Genomic DNA, 14,289 nt, shown 5'->3' on the forward strand with positions numbered 1-14,289 from the left:
CCGCTAGACCTCATTTCCCGTTTTCCCGACACAATAATTTGACTTTCACGTGTCACGCTTACAAAAAATCGGCAATCCCGCGTCACGCTTAGACCCCAATGAGACCCACTATGAGGCACAAACTCCAGCTGAAAATTTCTAAATCTCCAGTTGTGACTTGACAACTCTGTCACATGTCTCAGACATGACAGACATCCTCAAAGATTGTGCACTAATTAAAAAATCGTATTTGTTTAATTGAAACATAATTATGTTTGCTGTAAATAATTCAAACATCAATATGCAATACTTTAATTTGTAGGTCATCAACTTTCAAAGTAAACAAAGTCCGAGGGCTACATGAGATTGGAGAGAGAAACGATTTTTTTCATTTTTTTCTGCAAAACTTTGTTTTGAGAATCTTCCTCCAAATCAGGAGCACCTCAATTTATGAGTAATTATCCACTAAAATAAACACTTAAAATGTAACATTTAGTATATGATAAGTAGCTATATATAGTCTTCCATTAAAACTTAATTGTGTGTACCAACATAATCATTGTAATGGTGACAAGAAAAATTAAATTCCAAATGTTGCATTTTGTTGTTTAAACCTATTTATTCATGAAATTTTACAAATATTTTAAAACGTAGTATTTGGAAACAAGCTTCACACAGTTTACATTAATCATATTGTTTTTTTTTATTAGTACCTGTACCCGTGTGATGAGAGTTAACTGGGAACTTTATCACTGGAAATTTAAAACTGAATAGATTTTTCAGTCCTAACTTTCTTAAGAAAAAAAATAAAAATCTTAAGAGTACTGTCACAAAAAATGGAAAATGGCGCTAGCCTGCAGTTCAGTCGTACATGTACATATTTTTTGAAATCTTAATAGTGTACACTATTAAGATTTCAAAAAATATTGTAGTTGTTGTTAAATGACCAAATTCAACTAGTTGAATTTTAGATAATTAACTATCAACTTTAATTGAATGTTTAGATTTAGAAGATGTAGATCTCTTCCATTGGTCTAAATTGAATCCTAAACTAAAGAAACGAAATTACATTAAACAACAATTGATTTCAATATTGTCAACCTTTCTACATGTTTCTAGCTGTTCTTTTTTTCATTCTTTATATGAAAACTATCAAACAATACCACCCCCCCCCCCCTCTCCAAAAAAAATGAAATAGAAACAAGGGCCGTCTTTCCCCTCAGAGCTATTCAGCTCTTTGATTCTTATACTTTATGCAATAGGTCTACTATATTTGTTGTATGGAATGATTGTAAGGTGTACCTGTCTAGCGGGCAGATGTCATCTGACCTTGACCTCATTTTCATGGTTCAGTGGTCAAAGATAAGTTTTTAAGTTTTGGTCTTTTTATCTAATATTATATGCCAAAGGTCAACTATATTTGGTGTATGGAATTATATTATGATCTATATGTCAGTCCCGCAGGTTTTATTTGACCATGACCTCAATTGCACGGTTCATTGCACAGTGTTAAGTTTTTGTGTTTTGGTCTATTTTTCTTAAACTGTAAGTAGTAGGTCAACTATATTTGTTGTATGGAAGCTTTGTTAGCTGTACATGTCTGCCTGGCATAGTTCATCTGACCTTGACCTCATTTTCATGGTTCATTGGTGACAGTTGTAATAAAGCTTTATACTTTAAGGACTATCAACATAATATCAATGATAAGTAAAGAAGGCGAGACATTTCAGTGTGTGCACGCTTGTGAAAGGAAAGTCCTAAAGTGTTGCATACCAAATAACAAAAACATTTATATATGATAAAAGACCAATACTGTCGAATATTTTAATTTGTTTTATTTTACCTGTCTTAAAAATCTCATCTCCTATTTGAAAAAAAAAATAGTTCTGCATATATAGTTGTGGTTTTGTAATTTTTAGTAGTTAACATATAATGCAAAAGTGTTTTTGATGTTTTTAATGTTTTCACAACTAGGTTTGTTTTATATATAGAAGAAAAATAAGGCAACTAGATCCAAGAAAGTAGGGTGAAATCTGAATTACAATAATGTTTTTGTTTGGTACTGTGAGTAATTGAGTAAAGATCATATTTTGACATCAATGTTTAATCATATATCAGTTTTAATTGCTGCCTTGAGATTGTTTCTCCAGTCAATAAGAGTTGCAATAATTGTTTCAAGGATATTATTTGTCTTACTGTCAATGCTTTACAGTACTTTATGTCTTTGAATTGTTTAGAAGCACGAATTAATGGTTTTCCTCTTGGCTTTTGTTTCTGTAACAAGGATTGTATTTGTAGAGATATTATGTAAGTGAATATCTAATGGATTGTTTTACAGGTAGAAAGAGAAGGTAGTATAAACATTGTTATAAGAAAAGTAGATTGATTGTAAACTGTAATAAACAGTGATAAATTAAGTCTGACAGGTGCTTGTACATTTCATTGTTGCCAGTTTCAGGTAGGTCTGATAACCTGAGGTTTAAACAGTTTATAAATCAGACTTATTTTGGCAGTTATCTGACCAGGAAGTTAGAGCATTGTTCTCTAAAAAACAGTCTTTAGCTGTTGCTGATTTCAGTTATGACCGATTTACTGTCAGTCAAATTGGAGTTTGAATCAACTGGTGGTTAGGTAGTCTCAGCTTGGGTTGATGGCTGTTGGGTTAGTTTAAGTTTTTTTAAAGAATACTGAGGTCATGTACTTGAGGTTTTAAAACCTTGCCAATTCAAGTTTTAAAAGTAACATGCTTGTTTGTGCTGTCACTTAGGCTTGGAGTTTGTCAAAACTCTTTATACCAACGAGGTGCTAAATGATGACAATCATATTAACTACCCATGGTGCATTGTTAAAATGAGATTAAACTTTTTGTTTATATATATTTTTCAAAAGTCAGGATTTTACATCAACCTTTCAGCAGCACCTGGCTATGGTGTTACAGGGTTTTAAGAATAAAGACAAAAGACTACTGTTTTACAAAGATATGAAAAACTAAAATTTAAATCTTTTCAAAATCTCTATTTTGTCCTTCTGCTTCTCTCCTCTCTCTCTTTCTTACTCTCTCTCTAACTCTCACTCACTCACTATATATATAATAATGCATAGCATGATATAATGAATTGGATTCTAATAGAGCTTAACTTATCACAAGTTTACAGGTAGACAAGATTAAGAAGATAATAAGTAATTAATTTAGTTATAAACAAATTTAACAGTGTTACATAAATCTCAATTATATGATAATCTAAAGTGTTATAAAATCTATTTCACATGGTAAGTTCCTTTTAAAATATGTCAATACATTAAAGAGAAGATGTAGTATGATAGCCAATGAGACAACTATATCCTTAAGAGACCAAATGACACAGAAATTAACAACTATGTCACTGTACATGCAGCCTTCAAAAATGAGCAAGACCCTATTTGAAATGTTTTTACAATTAGTCTTTTACATGTTTATCCCTGGCCTCAACATATAATCATTATTTTAAATTGTCCATTTTCATTTTTCTAATGTAAAAGTTTTGTCCTCGTGGGACATTCTTTTCTGTCTGAGCCTGCCATATTATGAACAGTCAGCTTTGTGATTATGCTAGCATTTCACTTTCATTGTCATTTAATTTGGTCACTCTCATTTGGGTTACCTTGTCTCATTGGATATCAAAGCACAATTAATTTATGTCCTTGTTTATTTGAATAGAAAATAGATATATTCATGGCAGTCAATACTAAAGAATTATGATATTTATAGGGTTGTTTGGTTACTGTTTCTTTGATGTAGATTTTAAATCTCTTTGAATATATGGAACCATGACATATACTAACTATCATTGAAATTGTTGGATTGATGATTGTTGCTGTATGTATAAGATAAACTCTTATTGATATAAGAATATTTTATGGGATTTATAATAACCTAGTTATTTGCTAGTAAAAATGGTTTATTGGACTACCAGTGCTGTGGTTATAGATCATTTATAGTTTGTGGTACATAAAAATGCTTTTACCTTACTTATGTACAAAGTGTAGAACAAGTTAATATGATTATTTGTAAGTACTTTCACAAGCTATGTAATACATGGAACAGCAGCTGTTACAGAATATATTTCAAACAAGATGTAGAAAATCTGGCTTAGTTAGCCAATAAAAAATAACTTGAATAAACTTATAATATTACATTTGTGTAAACAGACCATTTCGTAATCAGACATAATTTGAACTTTTCACTTTTCAACCTAGATGTCTGACTAGTAAATGTAATAGAAAAGAGCAGATATATAGTGGATCTATTCAGGACTTTAAAAAACCTCAAAGCAAGTGTCCTAGAGTGTCCTTCACCCTGAGGTAACCTGTCTAGCCTTACTGCAAGTTCATGACCCGTGAACTCTAGCATGGGTAGAACAGATGAGTTCTATTTTGTCTTTTAGAATTGTTTGTTTGTTGGTGTTAGTTAGTGACCCTTTCAATGACCTTTGCTCTATCATGGTGACCAGCTAAGCTGATTTATTGAAATAAGATGTACAGTACATAGTGTTGTCACAATATTTCTGGTTTATTAAGATTTACTTATCTATTAACCAGAATAATGAGCTGTACAAAGTATTACTGTTGATCTGGTAAAAAGTCATTAGCTTTACTTAATTAATAGGTAGATATAAGAAGATGTGGTATGAGTGCCAATGAGAAAACTCTTTATCCAAGTCATAATTTGTAAAAGTAAACCATTATTAGTCAAAGTACAGTCTTCAGCATGGAGCATTTGCTCACACCGAACAGCAAGCTATAAAAGACCCCAAGAATAAGTAGTGTAAAACCATTCAAACAGAAAAACCAACGATCTAATCTACATAAGTGTTAGTTATATAATAACACTTTTGTTTGTTTCAGGAGGTGGCAGCTGTGTTGACTGCATTTGACAAGCATAAAGAATGGATGTCACTAGAAGTCAAAATCAGGTAGGTTTGGCAAGAGATTCAATATAATATTCCCATTAAAGTCTATAATCCACTGCCAAAACTGAAAATTGAAAGATTTTAGAAGTAAGAGTATCTTAGTTTCTCTTACAATATAAAGGAGTAGGTCCGGTAAGGACCGATTTTTGCCCCAAATTTCAGGTTCATCTGACGAAAGATTTTGACCACTTTTTAAACACTAAAGTGTCTATTTCATTTGAATCAATTAGTTTATGTAGAAAGTTTTAACTGATTTAGTCATTAAAAACGATCCGATTCAAGCTCTAATAGGAAAAATCTACCAAATATGCTGAAAAATGTCATTTTTCAGATGGTTTTTGTCATAAATGAAAGTGGCTGCATCCGTGTTCATCCTCAACATTTATATATGTTATATATTATCATCAAATACAACTAACATTTTAATATTAAGGATAAACACGAATGCGGCCACTTTCGTTTTACACGAAAAACGTCTAAAATTTAACTATAATGCTTGAATAGTGAAGATTTCAGTAATTTAGCATGACTTAACGGTTCTAGTACCCGATATATGTGCATTGTATTGTCAAAAACAGGCCATATTTATGTAGCAGAAGCATTCTACTGTCCAATAAATAAATAAAAGTTTACATTTTAACAATTTTGTAAAACTGCTATATTTTGGGGACAAAAAGAGGTCTTACTGGACCTACTCCTTTTAAGTGTGCATAACAAACTTATTCGGAAAGTTTCTTTTTCTCATTTGTTGCATTATATTCCTTAGTCTTTTCATTCAACACAGAAAGTGAATAAAAAGTCGTTAATGAAAGCCATGCCTATCATTATGTTAAATCAAGTGTTTGCATTCAAGGTTTTTAGTGTCAGAAACAACATAATTTTGTTGTTTTTTAAATTCCAAGGTTAAGTGAATTATGTAGAAATTGAGTTATCTATCTTGGATTGTCAAGGCTGTATTTTGCTTTTTTTAAAAGCTACTTCTGCAAAGAAAGTAATTTTGTGGATGATATTAAAATTATGCTGTGAATATGTCTTATAGATTTAAGGATAAATCAAAATAGATTAATGTCTTGTGGGAGACTGTCTTTTAAATAAGTTTAACGATTGACAGTTTTCAGACTGAATGCTTTCTTACTATCTGATTGGAAGATATTTCTGACTCTTTCATATTAAAAGTCTGTTGATTGGTTGTCGCAATTTTAAACCTAAAAAATATCTTTCAATACTTGCAGAGTGTCAGGTTTGAATTGTTTATGCTTTGTGATCAATCATACATATCTGTACACATGAACGTTATTCCATGTAGCTGGTTATTTAAAAGTGTGCACCACATTTTTGAGGTGATTTCCAAAAGACAGAAATAGTAATGCCTCACAGGTAAATCATGAAAAAAGGTTTCTGACATCACTTTCGCATGACAAAATCATGTCTATGAACTGATAGACAAAAAACTTTCAGCCAATCAGCAGACTTGTTACATCCAAAATTAATTTATTTGTCCTTTGTAGGCCCCCAAGTGGTTCTATGATACTGTACAGCAGAAAGAATAATTTATTTGTCCTTTGTAGGCCCCCAAGTGGTTCTATGATACTGTACAGCAGAAAGAAAGTCAGATACAAAAAAGATGGTTATTGCTGGAAAAAAAGAAAAGGAGGAAAAAATATACGAGAAGACCATATGAAGCTCAAAGTTCAAGGGTTAGAGGTAAGTCCTTAAGAAGATGCTATGTTACAAATATACAAGAAGACCATATGAAGCTCAAAGTTCAAGGGTTAGAGGTAAGTCCTTAAGAAGATGCTGTATTACAAATATACGAGAAGACCATATGAAGCTCAAAGTTCAAGGGTTAAAGGTATGTCATACAGAGGATCCCAAGTCACATAGATTTCACTTAAGAAAACCAAAATCTGTAGAATGTTTAAAAATAGGAAGATGTGGAATAATACCAATGAGAAAACTCTCCACAAGAGACTAAATGACACATAAATTAACAATTATAGGCCACTGTACTGCATTCAACAAAGAGCAAAGCCCATATCGCATAGTTTGATGTATAAGGCCCCGGAAATGACAAATGTAAAAACTAACTAATTAATGTACAAAATAATGAAGAAAAAAATATGGTTCACAGCAACAATATATATAGCTAACGTCAACCACTGAGGGACAAATATTTGATTAAATTGTTTTACCTGACAGTTGGTTGTAACAATACATAGGAATAACTTATGTCATCTTGAGATGTTCTCCAATGTCTGCATCACACTATTTATCTACAACTTTATGAGAACAACTCTGTAAAATAGTAAATAAACAATATCAAAAAAAAGAACTACAAGGAACTACAAGGAACTTTCTTCATAATATGGCAAAATCTAAAGCTTAAACAAATAGATTTAATGAATGTAAACAATTTTCATATTCCTGACAGGGTACTGGCATTTCCTTATGTAGAAAATGGTGAATTAAACCTGGTTTTATTGCTAGCTAAACTTCTCACTTGTATGGCAGTCCCTTAAAATTCCAAAATACCAACTTTGCTGGGAATTCTTCTATAGGACATGTAGTTGTCAACCTACTATTAAATTTATACTCAGAGATTTTTTAAGATTTGTCCATATCAGCTTATATTATGAGGAGACGGCAATCGACACACATATCTTGGAAGTCTCTCACATTTTTGTGACAAGAATCATCAATATCAAACTTAAATTTAAAAAACATTGCATGCAATTTGTAACCATAGATTACATATTTTTCACAATGATCCCTAATAAAGAAGTATCTTGTTTCCCTTTACCAAATATTGTGATATATATGATCTTTTTATTTTCAGTGTATTTATGGTTCCTATGTACATTCAGATATTCTACCCACTTTCCATAGAAGATGTTATTGGTTGTTACAGGTAAATAAATAGATTCACAAAGATGTGGTATGAGTGCACATGATACAACTTACCATACAAATAACAATTCGTAAAAGTAAACCATTATAGTTCAAAGTACTGCTTTCAAAACAGCATTTAAAAAGGGACCCAAAAAAGGACAAGTTTTAGTGTGTGAGTTTGCTGATAATTCTTTCATATATTCTATGATTTTTTTGTACATGAAACATCAGTATTACTTAAATAAGTATATCTACTGGGAGATTTTGAAGGGTATATATGATATGTTAAATAGTAGAAGCACCATTTCATGTTTTGGAAGGGCAACATTATATGAAATTGACTCTCCACACTGTTGATGTCACTTAATCAACAATACATCTCTGTACAGTATTGATGTAGATCATTGTACTAATATGTATAGTAAAACATGCATCAATCATGTCTGGTGTATCCTAAAAATCTGAAATAAATTTATTTCTTGAAGAAGTGCATACAATAAATATTCTGTTTTTGGAAAATGACGCAGTCATTGTTCCATAACTGCCGACCTGAACTTCATTACATTTCTCTGCCTACCGCGCTTGGTTTCGTATTTACTATTTTCCATACAAACTGGAATCTGCTTGTGTTATCATTATGCATCATTGTGTAGTATTAAATCAGCCAGGACCCAGTTTACACTGGTTTCTGCTTGAATTCCACTAGAACAAATTGTTGTAGTTTGACGGAAACCAGTTTTAGAATTTGTAAACTACAAAACGTAATCGGTTATTGTTCATTCCGTTTTGGTGTTTCATACCGACTTATATGGTTTGAATAAGCTTAAGACCCTTCAAACATTAATGTGATAGGTATATTAAAGACTGTTTTACAAAAGGATTGAACTGTTTTACTTTCAAAGTCGTACTATAGGGATATCTGTCATATACGGATTTCCACTCTCACCGGTTAATTTCTTCTTTTACACATGCTTTGGAAACTTCCTGCTTAAACATCGCAAGTTTTAAAATTGTTTTTGAGTGAATTAAACTTATTTTAACAATCATGAAGCGTTCCAGAATCATTTTAAAGCAGTTTCTTCTTCTCTTTGATGATGGAAAATAGGTTTTCTCAAGAAAATACCGCAAACGATCGCAGAGGAATTGAAACGTACAAGTCAAGTCGACACCTGGTTAAATTGGCATCTAGTCAAATCGGCACCTATTCGACGTCAATTCGGCATCCAATAATATTTGTTATAATATTTTCTATTCAATTAATTAATTACTGTTACCAAGTGCATAGTGAATATGTTGTTGTGTATTTTGGTAAACAACGAAACGAAAGTGAATATGTTATGCAGGGCTCACACTACTTCAGAATTATAGGGAGAAGTGACTTCTCTTTTTGAAACTGATAGGGAGAAGTGGTGAGATTTGAAAGAGAAGTGCTCATTCGCGCGGGTGCGCTACAATGTTTGGATTTTACAATAGTATAAAGGGCCATATGTAAATAATGTTCTTTTTATGTTGTTCAATTCATATGAGTAAAAAATAACAATTAAAGTAACATTTGAAATTAAAAGTTGTTTAAGTTTTACTAAAGTTCTTGTGAGAAACTACCAACTAAATATCTAGCACTAAAAAAAAAAAAAAATATTTTAAAAAATGTAAAGAAATTAATATATCAATTACAATTTAATTAAAAATTATCTTGTGTATGAAATTCAGTGTTTCTCATAAAAAAAATATTAAAGTTATTAAGCTTGGCCATAATATATTGATATTAGTATAATAGTCTCAGAGTTAAGCAACTTTAATCAATAGTTTGAAACATTCATAAAAAATATAGGGAATTATATACACCAATCAATTAGATGTAACCAAAAGTCTCTTAATGCGTGTGGGATGCGTAATTTTTCCCTTTGGGATCAATATTCTTCTGTCAGCTGTTCCATCCGTGCGTCCGTAGTAATTATTGTAAAAGTACGGATTTCGGCCATAGCTGGTCCGGTTCAGATCCGTAGTTTAGAAATCGGTCAATGGCGGACGGATGCAAGAAAATTTACAAAAATAAACGATGTTTGACAAGTTATTTGGAAAGGAACATGACGGTTTTAATGCAATAAATGGATTAAACATTTACTGGAGGCAACTTTTATCACGTTTAAATGAAGTAACAAACTTATTTTGCCGCCGAAATTTAGGTTGATGTACGTTTTCGAGTAACAAGCATCGGAACTTGCGAAAATGCACGAAGTGATAAAAAGTTGTATTTTTATCAAATAACCTGATACACACTGCGAAGACAATGCTTCAACCTCTTTTCTAAAGATAATGAATAGTTTATGTCTGAATTTCTTTAATTATCAGTAAAAAATTGATGTGTCATCAACTTGGTAAAAATTGAAAATGTCCGATGACGGAAGCGACTGAAAGCGACTTTCGTCAAGAACAGGGCGACTTGTTTTCGCTTTTGGGGGTCGGGGAAAGCGAAGTGACGGTCGGGAGGGCGACTTCTTCGCCCAAGTCGCCTGGTAGCGTGAGCCCTGTTATGTATAAAGGTAAACAACGAAGCCCTTACCAAAGCTGTTGTTTTAACAATTAGACAATTTGTGTAATTGTAAAAACAAGTCAATTATTAAAATAAAATGGAAAACTATGAGTCCCTTTCAATAAATCAAACTTTCATGCAAAATAATTAGCAAATTTAAGGTGTTTTTTTTTCAGTAAAGTTTAAACAGCATTAAACCAACAATCCTGTAAAATGCTCAACTGGTTAAAATAATCAAATCCTTGAAATAATGCAGAAAAATACCCAATATCTCATGTATTAGTCCAAATAATTATGACGTCTGGCAAGGCTATTTTATTATTTTTCTGGGACGCCTTCCTACGACGTTCGTAGGAAGGCGTCCCAGAAAAAAAATTAACATAGCCTTGCGATCATAGGAAAGTGTTCCAGAATAAAATTAAAAAAGCCTTGCCAGACGTAATAATTATTTGGACTACTCATATATATATATATATATCATTAAAACTACACCAAAAAAGTCATTTAGTTGAGAAAAATAAATATATACAAAATGTACATGAACACCCAAAAATGTGAAAGTTAGTATTTAACTCTTTTTGCTTTAATACTGAAAAAAATTCTGGCAAGCCCTTTCTTATTTTTACCCTATTGCTTAAAATACTGTTAAAAATATATATTTAACATGGGTGACGAATTGACTATATCAGGTGTCGATTTTAACCAGGTGATGATTTGTCCAGGTGCCAATTTAACTAGGTGCCGGTTTGACTAGAATTCTTTGACAAATGTTTGAAATTATCCGAGTTTCATTAGACCTTTGATAGCAGTAACAAAAAGATTATTTACTTAATATTTTGTGGGAGAAGGGGGTTCAGACTGTGGTATCAGGTCTGTTTGTGCCCAATACATTTTCGCACCCTACACATTCGCACATTCACACTCTACTCATTCGTGCCCAATTTTAATTCAAATTCAAGTTGAATAATTGGAAAATCATGGTTGTTGTTTTAAATTGCTTTGGTGTAAATACTGAATGTATTTATAGCTTGGTATGAGTAAAACATTGAAGATTTTAAAGGAAAAAACACAAATGATAATTGTTTTTAACAGCTTGGTCCCATTGATCTGAAACAACGAAACAATAAAACATAGAAACCAAAATATAGCAATCCACTAATATAACCAAAACATGATAAAATTTATTCAACACACAGAAACAAACATAGTCAGAATCTCACTTCATTTTGAAACAAGTCAATGAAACAAGTTATAGCAATACACTAACCAAAACATGATTAAGAGTTATTCAACACAAAATAAAACGTTAACAAAATACCACTTTATTTAGAAAGGATTATTATTATTTTTAGCAATACCCTATCCAAAACATGATTAAGATTTATTCAACACAAAAAAAAAATTGCTGTCTTACTTTATTTTGAGACAATGACAACAATTATACTTATAAGAAAACACTTGCTTACAGAGTTATTAAACACAAAACCAATTAAGATTGGGTGCGAACATGTAGGGTGTGAAAGTGAAAGGGGGTGAAAATGAGTGGGCGCAAACGTGAATGGAAGCGAACAGACCCGTATTCAGACTATGTACCAGTGAGAAATATACAAGCCTTTCTATGGTATTTATTTGTACAATTCAGCTAGTCTTGACCTATTCATTTGTCTTAAAAAACCAGCCAGTTGTCACCTTCACTTCACACACACACACATATACGAATATCAATTATATGCTCACGATACATGTTGCATTGTTAAACTAATTACGGTATGTGAAAATCAAGACTTGCATAAAAACTATCCCAATATTAGAGACAGTGGCGTCATTTTTCTTCAGAGCTTTCAGCTCTTTGATTATTTAACTTGAATAATACAGAGATTTAATCCAAACAAAACTTTCATTTGCACAGTTTTCTTTGTATGTTAAAAAGTCCTATGAAACGAGTGACCGGTGAAAAATAATGTTATTTCAATTCTTGAACCAGTGCATACAAACATCATAAACTTAGTCTTCTGTGAACGTTTTATCATTTTTTTCGCATAAATTTTGTACAATCGACAATTTTCTTTTAATCGGTCAGTGTTGTTTTGACAATGTGGCAGGTAATTAAAGTTCGTGTTTTGAAGGAAGTTTAACGATTGCCACCTGTTTGTCAACAATCAACAAAAATGCATGGATATTGAGCACGTGTTTAACATGTAAAATCAGATAATAGTTTATTTTAAGGACATCCATGCATATTGCAATCACTGGATTTTTACAAGATGGGTCACACTGAGGTCACTTTGCATCGGGAAAATATGTCGAGGAATTGCTTCCTGGAAAGGAAGCAATTAAAATAAAATAAACTTCTTCTTGATACGAACAAATTAAAAAATTTTCTTCAGAAAAAAGTATATGTACATAAGTTTTATAATGAAAACTATCCATTGAGATATAAAAAAAACATGTGCATTATTTTTTTTAATTTGAGGTTTCTTATGACTTTAAGAAGCATGTAATGATGTTGATGTCATGATTTATGTGTATTTTTCAGAATCCTGACATCATGTTAATTCATTATTTAAATGTTCCCTATCCTGACCATGTGATTTCATGATTTAGATGTTCCCTATCCTGACCATGTGATTTCATGATTTAAATGTTCCCTATCCTGACCATGTGATTTCATGATTTATGTGTATTTTTTCAGAATCCTGACATCGTATTAATTCATTATTTAAATGTCCCCTATCCTGATGACGGCAAGGTCAAAATTCCCATGATGCCAGGTTCTGTAGAGAAGAAAGAATGGACGAAAGAAGAACTAGTAGAACAGCTAAGACCAATGTGTAGGTATTATAGAATACTGGGGATTCTTTTATTTTACGTGGACACCAATTTTTATACGACCGCAAAATTTGAAAAATTTTTCGTCGTATATTGCTATCACGTTGGCGTCTGCGTCGTCGTCGTCGTCGTCGTCGTCCGGCGTCCGAATACTTTTCGTTTTCGCACTCTAACTTTAGTAAAAGTGAATGGAAATCTATGAAATTTTAACACAAGGTTTATGACCACAAAAGGAAGGTTGGTATTGATTTTGGGAGTTTTGGTCCCATCATTTTAGGAATTAGGGGCCAAAAAGGGCCCAAATAAGCATTTTCTTGGTTTTCGCACTATAACTTTAGTTTAAGTGAATAGAAATCTATGAAATTTTGACACAAGGTTTATGACCACAAAAGGAAGGTTGGGATTGATTTTGGGGGTTTTGGTTCCAACAGTTTAGGAATTAAGGGCCAAAAAAGGGCCCAAATAAGCATTATTCTTGGTTTTCGCACAATAACTTTAGTATAAGTAAATAGAAATCAATGAAATTTTAGCACAAGGTTTATGACCACAAAAGGAAGGTTGGGATTGATTTTTGGAGTTGAGGTCATAACAGTTTATGAATTAGGGGCCAAAAAGGGGCCCTATTAAGCATTATTTTTAGTTTTTGCACCATAACTTAGTATAAGTAAATAGAAATCTATGAAATTTAAACACAAGGTTTATGACCATAAAAGGAAGGTTGGGTTTGATTTTGGGAGTTTTGGTCCTAACAGTTTAGGAATAAGGGGCCCAAACGGTCCAAAATTGAACTTTGTGTGATTTCATCAAAAATTGAATAATTGGGGTTCTTTGATATGCCGAATCTAACTATGTATGTAGATTCTTAATTTTTGGTCCCGTTTTCAAATTGGTCTACATTAAGGTCCAAAGGGTCTAAAATTAAACTTAGTTTGATTTTAACAAAAATTGAATCCTTGGGGTTCTTTGATATGCTGAATTTAAAAATGTACTTAGATTTTTAATTATTGGCCTAGTTTTCAAGTTGGTCCAAATGGGGATCCAAAATTAAACTTTGTTTGATTTCTTCAAAAATTGAATAAATGGGTTCTTTGATATGCCAAATCTAACTGT

General features: G+C 31.9%; 1 protein-coding gene across 4 annotated transcripts in view; it reads left to right on the plus strand.

Annotated features, from left to right (window-relative positions):
- The window catches only part of LOC143057911 (calmodulin-binding transcription activator 2-like), a 96,100-nt gene that overhangs the window by 48,751 nt on the left and 33,060 nt on the right, over positions 1 to 14,289 (plus strand). For 3 of the 4 annotated variants that reach the window (XM_076231370.1, XM_076231369.1, XM_076231371.1), the window contains exons 5-8: positions 4,864 to 4,931; positions 6,497 to 6,632; positions 7,765 to 7,836; positions 13,043 to 13,181. In XM_076231370.1, the coding sequence (XP_076087485.1) occupies positions 4,864 to 4,931; positions 6,497 to 6,632; positions 7,765 to 7,836; positions 13,043 to 13,181 (415 nt within the window). Of the gene's footprint in view, positions 1 to 4,863; positions 4,932 to 6,496; positions 6,633 to 6,675; positions 6,707 to 7,764; positions 7,837 to 13,042; positions 13,182 to 14,289 lie in introns of those variants that run through there. The other variant, XM_076231372.1, reaches the window with a different exon arrangement.

The sequence above is a fragment of the Mytilus galloprovincialis genome, chromosome 13 (genome assembly GCF_965363235.1).
Source record: "Mytilus galloprovincialis chromosome 13, xbMytGall1.hap1.1, whole genome shotgun sequence".
Classification (NCBI taxonomy): domain Eukaryota; kingdom Metazoa; phylum Mollusca; class Bivalvia; order Mytilida; family Mytilidae; genus Mytilus; species Mytilus galloprovincialis.